Genomic DNA, 16,139 nt, shown 5'->3' on the forward strand with positions numbered 1-16,139 from the left:
TAAGGTCAGAAGCCTGGAAATGAAGCTGGTTAAAATCACTATTTTTAAGTCTGAACTCCTTACCAGCAGTCTGCTGCCTGCCTACAACCAAGGCATTAGAAGCTAAGGTGGATCCTGTGATACTCTCTTAACAGGTGCCACACAAAGGTCCATTACCAGTGATCTTCATCAGTTAAAGGAGTAGGCCATATCGACATGATCAAAGCTCAAAACAGTAACTTTGGCATGAAAGGCATCATCAAGACGTGGTCTACTTATTTAGCAGAATGAAGCTTTAAGACTGCTTTTGCAGGATGCATTAACATTGCAGAAAATTTCGTTGAAGTAAATATTTTACTTTGAGAAACGCTTAAGTCAAGTATTCCTCCTTTACAGGACTACTTGAATACAAAGCATTAAAATAGCTGGCCTGAATATTTATTAGAGCACCAGCTGTTCTCTCCAGATTTTTAGAAATTCAAACCTTCATTCCATGTAATTTAGAAAAAAATTCAACAAGTAAAAGAACCCTAAGTCTTCTAACACATTTCTAAATAGTAAATAATAGCTAAAAGAGGTGAGCTACAATGTTTTGTTATCCTTTTCCAAAGTGTTTTGTTACTGAGCTTAGAAATTAGACGTTACAATTTATAATTAACAAACCGGTATATTATAGGCACATACAGGGCACAGGGTTTAAGTGCCATTTTGTTTCTGGTTTGTTTGTTTTGTTTGTTTTCTTAGAAGTGGTAGTAACTTCAATAACTGTCTCCGAACTATAATAATTGTCTCCGAAAAATAAATTAGTTTTTTTATTCAAACACTTATTTCTTTCAAAAGACTTCCACTTCAGGAAGTCAAACATAATCTAAAAACATAATTTTCTAAAGAAGAAAGTAGAAGGAAAGGAGAAAAAAAAGGAGAGAGAGAAAGAAAAAAGTAATGGGAAAACATATATGCTGCAAACACTGTACATTGAAATTTTTCTTTCTAAAGACAACTGACAAATAGTCATAGTTGGGCCTTCAGTTTAATCTTTACTGTCACTCAATTTTTATAACAGTCCTCCAAATTTGGATCTGAGAAAATAAATGTCTCTTCCACAGCTTTAGAGCAGAGTCACCTTGAGCAAAGAACCACCAAAAAGCCACTCCAGGCAGGGCTGAGCCTCAGCAGAAGCCCAGGGAAACTGAGACAGAAAGGAAGAGCAGCAGCAGACAGGGAGGATGACTATGCAGGGCAAGAGGGTCTGCTGTGTTCTGTCCAGTGTCAGTGGTTGGAACCAGTCACCTGCACTGATGTGTGTAGCACAGTTGGGACATTACAACCCAGGACAGAAAGTCTAGGTCTTCACTGGCTGTCAGCGGGACAGCCAACTTCTATCCCCATGTGATGCTAATTGTTGGCATATTAATTATAGCATAAGAAGGTTTCTTTAAAGAGATTCTCCTATTTTCAAGGTTTGGGGTTTAAAAATAAACTGGTAGGCAAAGACTATGAATAAAATCCGAATCACACAGGAATATTCACAAAGAACCAACAATTGGGATTTCATTAAATGCTCTGGCACAGCAAGAGAAACCACCAACAGAGTGAAGAGACAACCTACAACATGGGAGAAAATGTTTACCAGCTGTTCCTCAGACAGAGAATTACTATCAAGAATATACAAAGAACTAAAAAAAAAAAAAAAAAAAAAAATCAGATTTCCCAAATTTAAAGACCCAATCCAAAAATGGCATCTGAGATGAATACACACTTCTCAGATGAAGAAATACAAACTTCAATAAATATATGAAAAGATGTTCAACAGCACTGGTCATTTGAAAGATGCAAATTAACACTGAGATCCCATCTCACCCCAGAAAGAATGGCTATTATCAAGAAATCCACCAATAACAAATTCTGGAGGGGCTGTGGAATAAAAGAATCCTTCTTCACTGTTGCTGGGAGTATAGACCGGTACCACCACTGTGGAAATCAATGCGGAGATTCCTCAAAAAACCAGGACTGGAGCTCCCATTAGACCCAGCTATTTGCGTTCTGCATATCTTCCTAGAAAAATTAAAAACATCGTACCACAGTGATATTCATGCACCCAAGTTTATAGCAGCACCATTTATAATGGTTAGACCCTGGAAACAACCCAAATGCCCATCAACTGAGGAAGAGATTAAAAAAATAAAAGATGTGGTCTTTTTGTACAATAAAGTACTACTCAGCCATAAAGAACATTAAACTGGGGACTTTTCTAGATACACGAATGCAACTCGAGACCATACTAATAAGTGAAATAAACCAGAGGCACATGTGTAAGCATCATATTGTTTCCTTAATGTGAGAAGCTGAAAGAGTAAATAAGGTCCAAAATGTACAGATACTATTAAATGTACAGATACTATTAAAATGTAGATACTATTAAATGGGAAGAAACTTCAAAAGGAAAGAGAAACTGGGATGGGGGAATGGAGAAAAGAAGGAAAGAAAAAACAAATATATATATATATATATATATATGATAGTTAAGGTAGTTATACTACTAATTTCTTAGTTCATTGAAAAGAAAGATTTGTGCTAATATTGATTAGACAACTAAATGCCGATACATTGTACTCTGAGTAACTAAAGATAACAATACATAATGTATTAACCATTTGTATCCTCCTATTATGTTGTTTTGAAGTTTTATTTTTTTCTCTTTAAAATAAAATAAAATAAACTGTTACTTTTGGATTAATTTAAAAATTCCGTTAAGTATGGCGTTTTTTTTCTTAAAAGAAAAAACCAGCCTCATGTGCTAATACTCAGTCACGCTCTACACCTTGCAGGTGTCCCTTCTCCTCCAGAAGGCAGAGATGGAAAACCGCAGCTCCCCAAGAAAAACAAACCACAGTGTCTCAATCCTGGCCTCTCCCAGCATCTCCTATAGAATTAAAAAAAAAAAAAACCCAAAAACAAAAACAACCCCACTAATCCATCCTCGATGGACCTACTTGATCAAATCCCACAGTGGGAAGACTGTGGTTTTCTAACTAATACAACTACAAAGTGATGAAATATCAATGAATCATACAGAAATCACCCTGAGTTAGTGAGAGGGACTTCCCTACATGAAGAGTCAGATTAAAAACCCACACAAGCAGTAAAATGTTTTATACATATTTTCCTATCAAGATTCAAAAATACCTAAAGGCTAGAAGTATTTCCTTTCCTTTTTCTTTCTTTTCTTAAAAGAATTTTTTTTGGTACCAGGGATCAAACTCACAACCTCATGCTTGCTAGGCAGGTGCTGATGGCACTGAGCTAAATCCCTTTTTCTAAAAAAATCTAAGAAGGACTTTTGGAATGGTTCGGAAGTGCTGCCCCACCAATTTATTAAAGGCTTACGTGCCAACCTATGGCACTACTGGGAGGTAGTGGACCCTTTAGGTGGTGGAGGCTCCCTGCAGCAATAAGGTCACTGTGATACGGCCTTCAAGACAATATGGGGACTTGGACATTTCCTCCAGCTCTCTGGTTCCCAACCACCATGAAGAAAGCAGCTTCCTTCACTAGGCACTCCTGCCATAATGCACAGCGCCACCACAGGCCAAGTGACCACAAGTGAAACTGTGAACCAAATTAAAGCTTTCCTCCTTTTCAACTAAATTCTCTCAGGTATCTGGCCGCAAGGACAGCTTGTTAACAAAACCCATCTCAAACAAAATCCTTCATGGTATCCTAAAATACAGGAACTAAATGGCCAAGATTCTCTGGAGGAAAGAAAGGTCAGAATTGCCCCTTGTGCAGACTCTCCCTCGCAAAAAGCTTTGTAATATAGGCTGACCACCACCAGGCCTGGATAAAACCTTTAAGGGGGAGAAGGTACTAAATCTAAATTGAGATCATTAACTGGAAAGGTAAGGCTTCTGATTAGTATTTAACTTAGGTGGATGCACTTAAATTCACCTGAAAAAAAAAAGGAGAAGTTTTATTTCATTAGAAATACCACCAGCGCCAACAACATGCGCTCATTTCAAGGAAGAGCCTGCACAGTTTAGCCTATTAATCACTAATATTTACAGCAAGATACCTACTTTTTACAAAGGTCTTTTGCATGTATGATCTTATTTAACACTGGATAACAATTTTGTAGAAAGTTATATTCCCACTTTTTAGATGAGCAACTTAGAATGGCTCTGATCTACAAGAGTAACTTACAGCTACATCCTTGCTGTACTAGAGGGTTCTGCCTCCAGGCCCCATTCTGCCCAGAAACTGGAGTGAGAGTGATAGCCCGCTGGCCTCTGGATGGCTGGAACACTAGGGAGGAAATGTGTTCCATTCTGGTTGCTGCACTGGTGGAGGGATCCAAACGGGACTGTAGGCAGAGCACCATGGCCAGGACGAAGGACAATAAAACAAGATCATGCAACAGTGATGGTGAACCTTTCAGAGACAAGCACTCAAACTGCAAACCAGAACTCAATTATCACAAAGTGCCAACGCTGCAATGCAACCTGAATACTGAGTTTAGAAAAACCAATTCAAACATTAACATCTTTTGCCTTAAAAGAAAAACACCACATATGCCATAGATTCACCACCACAGTATCTGGGAGGGGGTCAGGAGAAAGAGCAAGTAGGAGGGTGATTAAACATGATCAAGATATATAGCTACAGATAAATATAGATAGATAGATACAGGTACAGATATACCAATTCCTCAAAATGAATGTGATTGTTATGTACTACAAAGATACACCAATAAAAAGTTTAAAAATAAAAATGTTTAAAACTTTTAAAAATGGAAGAAATGGTAAATGAAATACATAGGAAATAGGGACTTTTAAAGGAAAAGGTTCAGTAATGACATAGCTAATTTTTTTTTTTAATTAGGAAGGACAACAGGGAAGGAAGCTACTTACACTGGTGGAATAAAGTGAGGGAGATCTCGATGCAGGGAGGAGACTGAGAAACCCAGAGCAGGGATCACCATGAAACAGGCGCCCACTAACAGATGAGAGGCACTGGCATGGAATGCTGAAACACTGACAGCTAAGGAGGGCAAGCTGTGAAGAAGGGCAGTGGCAGTAGCTGGTCACATTTGGAGACACTAATCAAATAAGCACAGTAAAAATAACAGGAGCCAGGAATGTCAGTATCAAGAAGGGAACAATAAATACAGAAAGGAAAAAAACTAGACTAAACCCTCTGAATATCAGAAATTTGCAGTATCACTGTCAATTCATATTTTAAAGAAAACAAAGAAATAAACACAAATGTAAATATGTGTGTAAATATGTGTATGCATTCCACTGTTCTCCTAATGGCAATTAGCAAATTAAGCAACCAAATCTTGGTTTCTAAATATCTTCTTCACTCAAAAACACAAAGTTCCTTGGAGACATAAGAAAGTCACAAGATCAGCTTAAAACACCTTATTCTGCCTGCTGAGAGGTAAGGGACCCCAGAGAGCCAGCCCAACAGGTTGCCAATGGCCATGGGTGGTACCAACTTAAACCTCAACATACTATGAATAACTGGAAACAACAGTGAAACAAGAGCCACCAAGCATACACCTGTGATCCCAGCACTTGAGAAGCTGAGGCAGGACGATCACTGTAAGTTTTCAGTCAGTCTGCACTAGGTAGTGAATTCAAAACCAGCCTGAACTACATAGTGAAACCTTGTCTCAAAAAAACAAAACAAACAACAACAAAAAAGGAAAGCTATACATTGATATGATGTTAATTAACTAATTAAAAATCTGATGGGAAATGGGCCATTTATGTAGTTTCAAAGTAACATACCATAAAATATTTACAAATTACAAAAGGAAAAAAAGTAATGATATGACAGAGAAGTTTGATAGAAAGCATCTTAATCAAGTACCAATCACCAGCAGTTGGACAAACAGAAATCAGTAGCACCTGCTGCAGGGCAAAAAGAACACAGTGCACTTTTGAATTATTCCTTCCAAAGATGCACAGCCTGATCTAAACTTGAGGAAATGCCAGACAAATCCAAATTGAAGGACATTCTACACAATAACTAACTGGCTTATAATCTTCAAAAGTTCAAGATGATAGCAATCAAAGGCCTAAAGAAACTAAATGTGTAATGAAATGTGATGTGTAGCTTTGACCTGGATTCCTTTGTGTTAAAGACATTACTAGAACAACCGGGAAACAAATTGAGGGCCAAGGATTGTATGTATCAGTGTAATTTTCTGGCTTTAATAGAATACCCTAGTTTACAGGAAATATACCAAGAGTCATCATGCTGGCAACTTTTCCTTAAACAACTCAGGATTAAAAACAAGTTCTTTGTACCACCAGCAATTTTTCTATAGGTATGAAATGTGTTTTAAAGTAAAAATGAAAAATCAATAAAAATAGAAGAATGGAAGTTACAGGGAGACATATTATGTCTAGTTGGAGGACAGATAAAACAATAATGACTTAAGCGGTCCACAATCAGATCCAGCCTTTAGAAGGCTGCAGGATATTATAGAGAAGCATTTCCCTAGAAGTCAGTAACCATCCCCATGTCCTTTTGAACAATTCTGTTAACCCATTTAAAAAAACAAACACTTATTAAACATTACTGCATTTTAGACAGTGTGTGATACACTAGGCTTAAGAAAATGACTAAGAGATAGGTCCCACACAGGAAGTTCTTGAAACCCAAAGAAGTACAGTGATTCAGGAAGTCTGAAGAAATTTAAGACAGTCATCAGCATTGTACGTAGAAAGAAGCATATGAAAAAAAAAGGATATGACACATAAATATCCTCTTTAGTACTCTAATTTTCATTAATAAATTTTCAGTAGACTACATAATAATTTCAGTAGACTATCATACTCTCTAAGAATATTTTTTGTAAATAACCCATATATGTCAGCTTCACTAGATTAAGAAATGCCTAGCAGATTAGAACAGCACTCCCCTGTGTGTCTTGGTGGGTCCTAGTTGGTATGCACGGCCCCTCCCGCATTCCTCTACAACTATGCTCCCTATTCTACTTCCCAGCCACTTTGAACTAAATTGCTTTGCTTTGCCACACCTTTCTATCCTGATTCTTCCACCTGAGACCCAGATTATGGACTGAACTCCCCCCAACTGTAAGGTAAATTAAACATCTTTAAATTGTACATGTTGCATACTGTGTGTCCTAGCAATTTCATCCTAACATTTTTGTGCTTATGGATGATGTTGATGCACACAAAAGAAAATTGTAACGCTTTTCAATCATGAACAAATGTAAATGACTTTCTTGATGTTTTATTTATTTATTTAGGTTCTGGGGATCAAACTCATGACCTTGCACTTGCCAGGCAGGCACTTATGCCACTGACCTAAATCCCCAGCAAGAATCTTCTAAAGTAAGTTTCAAACCAAGAATCCTGGGCTATAGTTACCGAAGATACTCAGTGCTCCAAAAGTGAACCCTAGTAGACTCTTCGATGTTGCCAAAGTCGCTTTACATCTCTGTACTACAATTCCTTTATTATTCATAAAGTTATAATATGCTGGTTGGACACTTTGAGATGCTTACAAAGAAAACATCACAATAGTAAAACTCTGTTTGAGATATACATTGTACTCGGTAAGGTGGCATATACTTGTCATTCCAGCTACATGGGAGGTTGAGGCAGGAGGACTGCCTGAACCTAAGATTTTAGATTAGCCTGGGCAATATAGCAAGACTTCTTCTCAAAACAAAAAAAGAAGAATGAAAACAGAAACCACACATTGCTTTTACCTTTTGCCAGGGACTACCACCTGTTACTTTGAACATTAGGATAAAATGACCCATTTAAATGACTGTACCTGAGTGATTTCATGGGGGGGAGCTGGAATATTATTTGGTCTTCCAACTTTTCCAACTTGGCTTCATTTCCATCGTTAAGCTATCATAAAGGGAGAAGGCTCTGGCACCTTCTCAGAGCCCCACAAAATAATAGTCAGAATGAGCAAGTCAATGTTTAGTTATCTTCCTCACCGAGGTCCATATACCTTTCTCACACTTTTCCCACATGACACTTCCATAACCATATTTAGCTTTCTTCCTATCACCTTCCTGTAATTCAAAAGGCAATTTAGACTCCCATATGGTTGTCATCGAACCCAACAGATGTCTAGCAAATTAAAACAAAAATTATGACTTATAAACTGCTGATGTATCATCATTCCAGAACATCTTGCAATTCACAGTGAATCATAAGATAAGGCTTGCTACCTGATGCCCCTCTTAAAGTGCCCTAAATCTCCCTCTCTGAATTTAAGCCCTGTGGAAGCAAATCAGATGCAACATCCTGCTATCAACTCTGGATAATCTCCACCTGTAATACAATACAATATTTGAAAGCACATCAAAAGACAAATTTGGTCTTAAGTACCTAAGACTGTTTCCTGGTACAGCAGAGAACAGAAAAATGCTTTGGCTCTCCCCCAAGTCCTTCAAACTTCCACTAAACTATGGGAACTTTTTCCAACTAAGTGAAAATAAAATCTATTGAATCCATTTGCCTCCTTTGCAGGTATGATTATCACCAGGTAGTAATGATGCCAAGGTACCAGACTAAAGCATTCTGAAAGTTCTATAGCCCACAATGGAACTAGAATGGTATCTAGAGACAATAATTATTCACCATTTGGTAAATAATTGAGACACTGTGCTGAGTAGTGTTTATTTTAGTGAATCCTTGAAACTACAAATCTGTTAGATATTATCTTCCTTTATAAACCAAAAATTAAGGCACAGGTAAGCAGATTACATTTTCCAAAGATAGCTTCATTCAATCTCTACAATTTCACTTTGACACCTGTCCATCAACGAGTAGGCGCTAGTTCTACACCCGCTTGAAACTGAGAATGTCTATGGACATTTTAACAGATGTGAAACAGATGACAGTGACACTAGGCCAGGTGGCCAGAAGCTGCTTTTTCTAGTCTCAGTGATATGAAGAAAGCATATGCTGGTGTTCCAGCCAGCCACTATGGCTAAGTCTGCACTAGCATCAGCCAGTCCAGAAGGAGCAGCATTTAGGCCATCCTGCCCCAAAGACATTCAGATAACTCCAGAGTCAGACATTTCTCCCTCAAAACAGCACCAAGGAGTAACCCAGGTGAACCTGGCCAATCACAGAACTGTGAACCACTAAGTCTGAGAGTATGGTTCAGCAATAAATAACCAGAATGTTGAGGTTAATTTACTAGCTAGAAACAGTTCAGTATCAGAGGCAAGGTCTAAAACATTTATTAATGATGGTTAATGGAATGTAAGGATTCTGTACCTTTTCCTTCTTCCACCCCAAAGCAACATCAGAGTTTTTGAGAAATATAACTGTATGATAATACCCTCAAAAGAATCAATGTTCTCAATCTTGAGTTGTTCCAATATACCATAGGGAAAATCAGGTTTTCCCTACCATCCTGTGATAAGTAATGAGAAGGGAATCTGTACAAATGTTCTTTGTTATTCAGAATATCATTACAATCGTTATATAAAAGGATTGCTTTTACACTTGAAACTGTAATTCTAATAATAAAAACATATGTAATGACTCACAAGACTACATTTGAGATTCACAATATAGGGAAAAGGAAGCAAACATACCATACCAATAACTGAACAAACCAAAAAGTAAGTTTTTTTTTTAATGAAAAGATCTTTGAGGAAGAAATGAAAGTATTAAAATTGGTCTTCAGCTAACTCTCAGTAAGAACAAAGTCTGTATTTTAAAAAGTGCCCCAGTACAGTATGTTTTATTTCCATATATTAGTCCCCATCTCTTTATATTTTTCTTCCTCAGCATATCAGAACTCAACAGACCCATTCTTCGTCAGAGCCAGAAAGAACTTTACAACTCCAACTCCTTGACTGTAGTGAAAAACTGAGGCTCAAAGCAGTCAACTAACAAAAAACACTTGCCTCAGAGACCTCAAATCAGACTTGCTCAGATGCACCCGGCCAAATCACACCTATGAACTACAATTATAAAGTTTTACAATTATAAAGACTAACCCCACTTAGTCTTGGGATTGTGATAATCCATTAAGAATTCATTGTCAGCAATGGTGCCACTGAATGTTCAATTTTATTCTTCCAGAACATTTCAGATATATTTTCGCCATCAGCATGAAAACAGAAGATTAGGAACCCTGATCTGTAAGAAGCAGCACTGAGTCTGCCTTCTCTGGCAACCATAGACAGAATAGCGAGCGACTCTAAAGAGAAAAGGTCTGCAACTTTTTGAAGCAGGTTGCCAAGTTATTAACTCCTGTGCTTCAGTCACTAATGTTTTAGCCTGAATTGCTTCAATCAAATAAAATGGGTGTCTTCCTGCTAATCACCACTAGCCACCATGGCCCTGATAATCCGGGAAATTTAAATATGGGTAAATTCAGAACAGAGAGCAGGATAGGAAAGTTATGTGGTGGTACACACAGAAAAGCTCTGGGCACAGGAGGGAGGATGTGTATAAAGTATGTAAGGTTAGGGCCTGCACAAGGAGCACCTCCTTAACAATTCTGCCTGGGGCTACTGTTTTAGTTCCACAACTTTTGCCAACTTCCAAGCTTCCCACAAAACCACCCCCCTCCCCCGAAAAAAGATTTTTCCAAAACGGACAAGATGTAGCTCTGTTCCCAAACTCTTCATGTAAGCAGTCTGTAGTTCTTCGAAGGTTTCCACAATTCTAGGGTTTTTGCTGCAACCTAATCCAGAGAAACCACTAAATTGGCCTCTGTGAACTCACAATATTACACTAAACCGTCAAGGAAATGGGTCCCAATCCTTTTATTCAGGGAAAAGGGCCCAAATCCTTTTATTTCCTTTTCATTCCCTGCTATGAAATTGCACTGAGCCTCTCGGTGCTCTTTGTTGCTTGTAGCTAAGCAGTGCAACTTTGGAAGCGTTCAAGTAGAATCCAAAGGCCTGGCTGGACTCAGTGCCCCAGCAAAGGCCAGTCCCAATTCAGCAGTCCTCACTTCTTAAAGTCACCAAGTCCTAATAAATTCATAACACCTTATTCAGAAATACAACTACCTACCTCTTTTAAGTATTTCCAGAAAAAGTGGGGGAAGGAAGCAAAGAAAGTAATTTCTGCGGGCTACACTTGCATGTTGGGGGAGCTTCTCCCCAAAATGATACACACTCACTGACAATCAAACACGCACACGCGCCACAGCGTTCCAAGTGAAAGACTGGATACGGTCTCCATTCACATGTCCCCTCACGAATCTTTGTCAGTCCCCAGGGCAGATGTCATGCTGACCCCAAATGATCCCTTCCATCTCGAAACACGCTTGAAATAACACAAGACACTGTTATAAAAAGAGAATACAACCTGGTAAAAGAGCGGTAGAAAACACCAATATAAAAGAGCTGTATGTATTGACAATGGTTCTCACAGATGTATGTATTTATAGCAAATAGCCAAAATCAAAAGAGACCCAAACAGATAAGGTATGTTCAGACTGCTGTGATCATCATTTACCAGCCTCGATGAGCAACTTGGGGACCTCGCAGACGGCTCCATCTTCCCTGCCCGGAAAGGGGCGCCGGGTGCGGAGGAGAACGGGCCAGCATGAGCCAGGGGAGGAAAATACCGCGGTCTCCGAGCTGCCTTTTCCTCTCGTCCTAGATCACAACTCTTTGTCTGGTTGTTGAACGTTTGTAAGCTCCCCGCAAAGAATCAAAACAAAAGAGCAAAGTCCCCGCCGAATTACAATCGGCGGCCAAGCAGAGCGCGCGGAGCCGAGCAGACACCGCAGAGCCCCGCGGTCCGGCTCCCGCCCCCGCCCCTCGGTGGAACCCACCTCACGCACCTTCCCTCTGCATCTCCCTAAGAGCTTTCAAAACGCGCCCGCTGCTTCCCTCCTGGGGAGGCGGACGGAGCCCAATAGCTGAAGCCCTGCTGGCCGCGACCAGTCCTCAGCTGACGGTGACGGACTAAGCACCCCCTCCGCCCCGCACGCCTACCGCGCATCCGTGCAAGCCCGGCCAGCCCCGCGAGCCGCGTCCCACACAAAGCCAGGACGCGGGCACCGCCGGCCGCAGCGCCCGCCCGCCCGGTCCTACCGCACCGCGCCCGCGGCCCGCCTGGGCCCGCTCCGGCCGGCCCCCAAGAAGGACCGCGGCGCTCGGCCGCTAAGGCGAAGCGCTCACTCACCCAGAATATGACATTGAAGCCAAAAATGAAGTACTTGATGCAACAACTGACTTCAGGACCCTTGTAGTGCTTCCCTGACATCCTCTGGGCTCATGAAGGCTCCGGCTCCGGCGGCCCGAGCGTGCAGCCGGAGCCCGGCTGGAACAGCCCGGCGAGGCGCGGGTCCGACCCGTGAGCCGGCGCCCGCAGCCCCAGCCCTAGTGAGCCCAGGCAGCCGGGGCCGCAAGCCGAGGCCAACCGAGTCGAGCCGAGCCGAGCCCAGCCGAACCGTGCTGAGCAAAAAACAGGCGTTCGCGTCGGCGGACCGTACCGGGCTCCCTCAGCTCCGCAGCAGAGGGGCTGACTGAGACGCTGCTCACCTCCCACCGCCGCTCGCCCCGCCCCCGGGACCGCCCTCGCCCCGGGACCGCCCAGCAGGCAGCGGCTCCGCCCACCTCCAGAGCTCCGCCAGTCGCGAGGCCTCGCCCATTGGATGCTCGCTCCGCCGCCTAGGCCGAGGCTCAGCCCACCCACCCGGCTAGGCCAATCGCGCGCCGTGCACTCGAGAACCTTCTTCCTCCGCTGTCGCCTCTTCTGTCGGCTGGCCCTTGGCGTGGAGGACGTATTCCCCGGAACGCGTGCTTGGAAGCCGCCGGGAGAGCAGCGGGGACACTGGGCGAGGCGGCGCTTTGAGAAGGCTGGGCGGCCCGAGGACGCCGTGGGCTTGGTCGAGGCCGCGCGAAGCGTGGGGCTGCTGAGGCTCCTGTGGCCGGCGCAGCCCCCATCCGCCGGGAGCGCGGTTTGTCCTCGCGGGAAGCTGGAGAGGAGAGCTGGCACCGAGGACTGAGCCGCGGCCCGCACTGCTTCCCTCCATTGAGTGGCGTTCGGGGACCCATACTGGGATTGTAGGCCCCGCGCCGTTTAAGCTGCTGGGCTCTAGGGGTGGCTGGCGTGGTCGTGGGCCTCACCCGGGGCGAGGCGCGCCCGAGTCTCGCCTCCACCCACTTTCATAAGCGCGAGCGGAGCAGGTGCTAGTGTCTCGTAAGAGAAGGAAAGCTGCTCATGGCAATTTTGTTAGCACTTCATATACCTAGAAAAACACGAAATCCGGAATGTTTCCACCATTGGGGCAATCCCGTACAGGGACCCCAAATCTTCCTGTTTAATAAGCTCCCCAGTTGCACTTAAGTAGCCTCGAGTTTGAGGGTTTTCTGAGATAGGGCTTTTCTCTTTTCTCAAAAGCTAGTTAGCTAGGTGACGACCTGCAGTCAGGCTTTGGTGAGGCAAGAAGTTACTTTATCCAGCAATAAATCCCATGTTGAGACAGGTGACCTGGCCTTCAGAGAGATCAGGGATCAAGGCTATCCTGAGTAATGGGCCAGGGTTCCCACAAAGGAAGGAGGGCCCGGAGGCCTGCACATCCCATAGTGAAGCCATAGTGCTGGCCAACACCCTACCACCAAACAATCCTTGCTGGAAAGCTTCAAGAATAAGGTCTGTTAGCAGCGGATCTCTCCATTAATGGGAAAGGCTGACAATTGTTTTTGTAGGCAAGGTCTGTTTTAAACTGAGGTGACACATTTCACAAAGGGACTAGAAACTGGCTCCAGTTGATCAATTAGTTGATACCTAAATGTGATTCATCTTTGAAAGAAAAATCAGTGTGCTAATATCGTTTGGAGAATTTTCATACTCATATCTTGTACTCTAAAGATAACAATACTTAATCTATTCACTTATTCTCCTATTATTTTGTTATGAAATTTTTTTTCCATAAAATAAGAGGGAAAAAACCGCATACATCCCATACGCCCAGGCTCCATACATACATAAGTTTCAGCTGTGAACATCCCCCACCAGAGTAGCACACTTGCTATAGTTAATGAACTTTCATTGCTCCATTATCATCCAAAATCCATGTGTATGTTAGAGTTCACTGTTGGAGGTGCACGTTCCGAGGGATTAGACAAACGTGTATCTACTCTGGAAGTAGCGTACGGAGTGTTTCATTGCCCTGCAAATCTCCCTGCTCTGCCCAGTCCTCCTCCTTCCTACAGCCCCAGGCAACCACTGGTGTTCCCTTGTCTCCACAGTTCTGCCTGTTTCAGAATGTAAGAATCAAACAATGTGAGTCTTCCTCTCCATTGCACTGTGAATCTGAAACTCACTAAAAAATAGTATTATAAAAAAAAAAAAACTGTGAAGGGAAAGTTCATATAACTCATTGGCAGTTGTGGGGGGAATCATACCCAAAGAGAATTCTAGAAGGATTAATGAATTTATATATACAAATTTTAAACTCAGACCAGAAGAAAACAAAGTACTTGTTAAACTTTTGGACAGAAATAATTTTCAATTTAGAAGCAATAGAAATAATGGATGTGACTGGGTATATCTTATAAAACTTGTATGTGTAAAAATTTTTTTAATATAAACTAACCAGAAAAATATTTTGGCAACGAATATGAAAAATAAAAGCCTAAATATCTGTAGTATAAGTAGAGCTTATAACAGTTAAAGAAAATATATAATCTCAATGATTGCTTGTAAACAAAAAACTACATAAGAAGAAATCAAAATAATAATAAATATATGAAGACATTTACCTAGTAATTAAAGAAGTATATGTTAAAACAAATTAATGATAAAGACACAAAGATAATGAACATTGATTTTGCTCAGAAAATGCTAATGTCCTCATAAAGTGGCATGTGGAGACCTATTTGGGAGACCTTTTGACTATGTACAGCAGATTAGAGTGCTCCTATATTTTGACTCAGCAGACTCATTTCTGGGAATGTAGCCAAAGAAATACTACAAAATATGGGAAAATTAGATATGCTTCAACGTGCACATCCTGGCATTATTCATATTGAAGATGTGGCACAACTTAAAGATCACAGGGTGGAGACTATTCCCAGCTTCTGCAGTCACCCAGACCACAGTGCTGCTTCTTACGGCTATGTCCTTCCATGTGTGTTTCTCTTGCCTTGCCTGTGGGCTGACTCTTACTTATCCTTCAGCATTTTTGTTCATGGCTTAAAAGCACCTTCCTTTTCTCCCTGGATGCTTGTGTTTCTCTACTTAGCACTTAGTGACTGTCTGTAACTCCCTGCAAACCCAATTCTGTTTTCCACTCTGCCATGACTCTATCTTTTAATTTATTTTTTGCTCTTTGGTACTGGGAATCAGACTCAGGACCTTGCACTTACCAGACAGCCCTTGGGTCACTGAGCTGCACAAGCTCCACAAGCTCTGCTTGTGCTGGCTCCATCTTTTTAATCTTAGTGCTCTGTAGATGTGGCAAGTTCTTCATAAACATTTATTAAAGAAATGACTGAATCATTTGCTTAAACTTCTTACAAGTAAGTACTAAAGATGATAATTATGAGGATTGTGTGATGATGTGCGAGTATTAAATAATGTAAACTTTTAAAAGTACTGTGTGCAAAATTATCTCCAAGGAATATTGTTAAATGGAAAAGAGTAAGATGTGTAACAATATACACAGTAGGCTACAGTGTTATGAAAATCAAATGTGTTGACACATTTCCTTGTTGGTAGGTAGGCTATATATGGAAAAAATAATTGACCACAGCGGGGCACATTAGAGGAGTTCAAACTTAGTGGAGAGGACACCTGCTTCATTCTTAAATTACACTTTTGTTTGTTTTTGAAATTTCTACTATGTGTATATAATGCCTGTTTTTAAAAAAAAACAGCGCTTTACCCAATTACATAAAAAAAATTAGGAGTTAATTCCTGTCAAATGCTCTTAATTGTTAGATTGTGAGGATATAGGTGAGTTCGACTTTATTCGACAGGTGTTACCAATTATCCCCTGGGGGGGGCATGTAGGCCTGGTCATCGTGTCTCTATCTTGAGGCCTGGTCTCCAACAAATGTGCCCCCAATATATTTATAATGTGTTTTCATCTTGTATTGACTTTCATGAGGCTGTAGCCCCATCTAACTACCTATAATATTTCTACCTAAATTAGCTGTCATAACAGGATGATCC

General features: G+C 41.4%; 1 protein-coding gene across 3 annotated transcripts in view; it reads right to left on the reverse strand.

Annotated features, from left to right (window-relative positions):
- Positions 1-12,449, reverse strand: part of Tspan5 (tetraspanin 5) — a 191,405-nt gene extending 178,956 nt beyond the window's left edge. Inside the window, exon 1 of one of the 3 annotated variants that reach the window (XM_063247325.1) lies at positions 12,141-12,449. In XM_063247325.1, the coding sequence (XP_063103395.1) occupies positions 12,141-12,221 (81 nt within the window). In that variant the 5' untranslated portion in view covers positions 12,222-12,449. Of the gene's footprint in view, positions 1-11,465; positions 11,745-12,140 lie in introns of those variants that run through there. The other 2 variants (XM_063247323.1, XM_063247324.1) reach the window with 2 other exon arrangements.
- Positions 12,450-16,139: the final 3,690 nt, after the last annotated feature.

The sequence above is a fragment of the Cavia porcellus genome, unplaced genomic scaffold (assembly GCF_034190915.1).
Source record: "Cavia porcellus strain 051 isolate PalLab524CR breed Dunkin Hartley unplaced genomic scaffold, mCavPor4.1 scaffold_4, whole genome shotgun sequence".
In the NCBI taxonomy this organism is placed as follows: domain Eukaryota; kingdom Metazoa; phylum Chordata; class Mammalia; order Rodentia; family Caviidae; genus Cavia; species Cavia porcellus.